General features: G+C 39.0%; 1 protein-coding gene across 1 annotated transcript; it reads right to left on the bottom strand.

Moving 5' to 3' along the window:
• Positions 1-559: 559 nt before the first annotated feature.
• Positions 560-2,192, bottom strand: LOC113703077 (probable sarcosine oxidase). Its single transcript, XM_027224299.2, has one exon. The coding sequence runs from the start codon at positions 2,004-2,006 to the stop codon at positions 777-779; it is 1,230 nt and encodes a 409-aa protein (XP_027080100.1). The 5' UTR covers positions 2,007-2,192; the 3' UTR covers positions 560-776.
• Between the last annotated feature and the right edge of the window lie 496 nt (positions 2,193-2,688).

Genomic DNA, 2,688 nt, shown 5'->3' with positions numbered 1-2,688 from the left:
GTGGGAGTGGAGGAGGGATTTGGTTGGAATCTTTTAGGCACGCTAAAAAATGCTTGCAAGGATGAAATACCATCGGCATCGGTAAGAAAACCAGGATCGTTTCGGTTTTAGCAATTCTCAGTCAAACCCAACATTTGACCGGGTTGACCAATTCTTAGACGGACAGTTTTTTAAAGAGATTCGGACTGAATGCCTGATCAATTTTCAATTCAATCGATCGGACTATCCAAATTTAAGAACACTATTGGCCACATCATTTGACCAATTCAAACATTAAATACACAATAAAAATATGGTAAAATTTGAGCCACTAGATCTATTATGTCAAATCTATCCAAGTTTTTGTCCAAGGAAAAGGGGAACAGAAGTACACGCCTATAACTTGTTCGACAAAATGCCTGCCGAAATCCATGAGTTTTTTGTACTCGATTGCACGTTTCACACAAACTATGCTTTTATATTGTTTGAGGGGAAACTTTTTTTTTTTTTTGGGACAGGGGGTTGGGGAGGGGCGTGACTCATTCTCCTGTCTTTGAGCATTTTTATAGAGCCAGAGAAGTAAAATCAAGAAAATCATCAATTTCTTAAATACTTGATGCCAAATTGAACAAATTAACATTTCTCGGACTAGGAGAGAACAGATAGGAAACACTACACCGAACAATGAAAGCATAATGGACACCGGATACAGATGGCTCGAAGTTGCAGCAATTCAATCATCTTAACAAGCTAAAATATCTGACGGATATAAAATCGGTGTTCACATCAGTCAATTTTCAACCAACTGAATTGACTTGATCATCAAAGTCCTTAGCATTTCCTTTAGAATTTCCCTCAAACCTCTTTATACTGAAGTGTTTCAAATCCACATATTTTGCTTGCTTCTCTATAGCAAGGTCAGCCAATATCCGCCCAACAACTGGTCCCATCTTAAAACCATGCCCAGAAAAGCCTCCAGCAACCAAGACATCCTTCCCAAATTCTCCATCCAAAAAATCAATCACAAAATCCTCATCTGGTGTCATGGAATACATGCAAGATTGTCTCACCACGGGCCCACTTGAGTCGATGAGATCTCCAAATTTGCTTTGGATCCACTCTTTCAATGCAGTTAGTGCACTAGGCGATGCAGCCCATGTTCTCTCGTCTGGCTCGCAGGGGTGGCCACCGTGCACTGCTATTTTTAACAGTCCTGGGAATTCCAGAGATGGAGTGCCATAGATGTAAGGCTCACCGTAGCTTGCAAATGTCGGAAAGCCACTATCAATCATGAACTGAGCCTCATGCCCTTCTTTGATTTTCCAGTAGTGTACAGCTGTTTCCAGGGGTTGTATAGGCAGAGTTAGACCTGTAACTTTCTCGACCAATCTTTTCATCCAGGCTCCAACTGTGACTATACATATTTTCCCCCAAAATCTTTGATCATTTCTGGTGCAGACCAAAATGGCATCTTCTGAATCATCTTTCTTGATATCTACCACTTCCATGTTGTCTCTAAGGCTTGCACCATTCTTGATTGCAAGTGTTTGAAACAAAGACACCGCCTTGGTGGGCTTAATAACACCACCATGCTCGGTCACCACACCAATCCAATCCTCAGTTAACTGAAATTTACCAGAAAGCTCTTCGTAAACTTGATTATGGTCGAGAACTCGGACAGGAATCCTGTTTTTCTGGCAGCTGGATATGGTGGCCTGGAGGGATTTGTTGTCTGATGGACCCAAGTCAAATTGGGATGTCTTGAAGTAGACCTTGTAACCAACTTCTGCTTCAGCTTCTTCCCACAGTTTTTCTGACTCTAAGACCATTTTGGGGTAGTATTCCTCAGGGTAGGTTACCCGAATGGTCCTTGATTCGCCATGGGAGGAGCCACGGTGGTGCAAGAAATCGAATTGCTCAAGAAGGAGCGTCTTCTTACCTCGTTTAGCAGTTTGGTAAGCTGTAGAACTGCCCATAATGCCTGCTCCCACCACTATTACATCAAAAATTTCACTGCGATTTTCCATCCCTGACTTCTTAGGCTGTCCAGAATTAATGGAGTAGAGAAAGATTAGATTCTTCTCTGGACTTCTCTCTCTTTCTCAATGCTTTTATGCTAAAACAATTGGGAACAAACTAAAGGGCAAAAAAGAACAGGTTAAGACTTACAAAATCATTTTCTCCGTACTTCCAAGATCAATTCCAACAACTGAGTTAAATTGGTAATTCTAACCTCGTTCAGAGGCTTCCATTTTACTTTTACATATTATGAATATTAGAGAATTATTAATTGCACTCTTTTTTTTTTTTGATTAATCGTACCTGTACTATTTATTTTATCATGTAGTCTGATAAATGAAAACTACATGATAAAATGTTAGTGGTTAGGAGAAGGTTTTTAGAGTTTTTTTCACTGTTTTAGGATTCAAATCCTACGCCTGATAGTTAGGAGTAAGAAGGATGTGAGGAGGGATGAGAGGGTAAAAAAAAATAATATTGAAAATGAGATTAATATTTCCTTAATATTATTAGGATTAGAATCTTAGCAAAAAATTATAACTAAAATGTAACACAAAAAGAAAAAGAAAAAAGAAAAAGAAAGCAAGAATTTTGTGTTGCAGTTATCAAAGCTGTACATGCTAGAATTTTACAGGTATTAAATTGGGGGGAAATTAAGGAAATATGTTAACTAGTCAATTGTCATGACCT

Source organism: Coffea arabica, chromosome 8e (genome assembly GCF_036785885.1).
Source record: "Coffea arabica cultivar ET-39 chromosome 8e, Coffea Arabica ET-39 HiFi, whole genome shotgun sequence".
Taxonomy (NCBI): Eukaryota; Viridiplantae; Streptophyta; class Magnoliopsida; order Gentianales; family Rubiaceae; genus Coffea; species Coffea arabica.
Note: the sequence above shows the minus strand (reverse complement) of the source record. Positions and strands in the feature narration are given on the sequence as shown.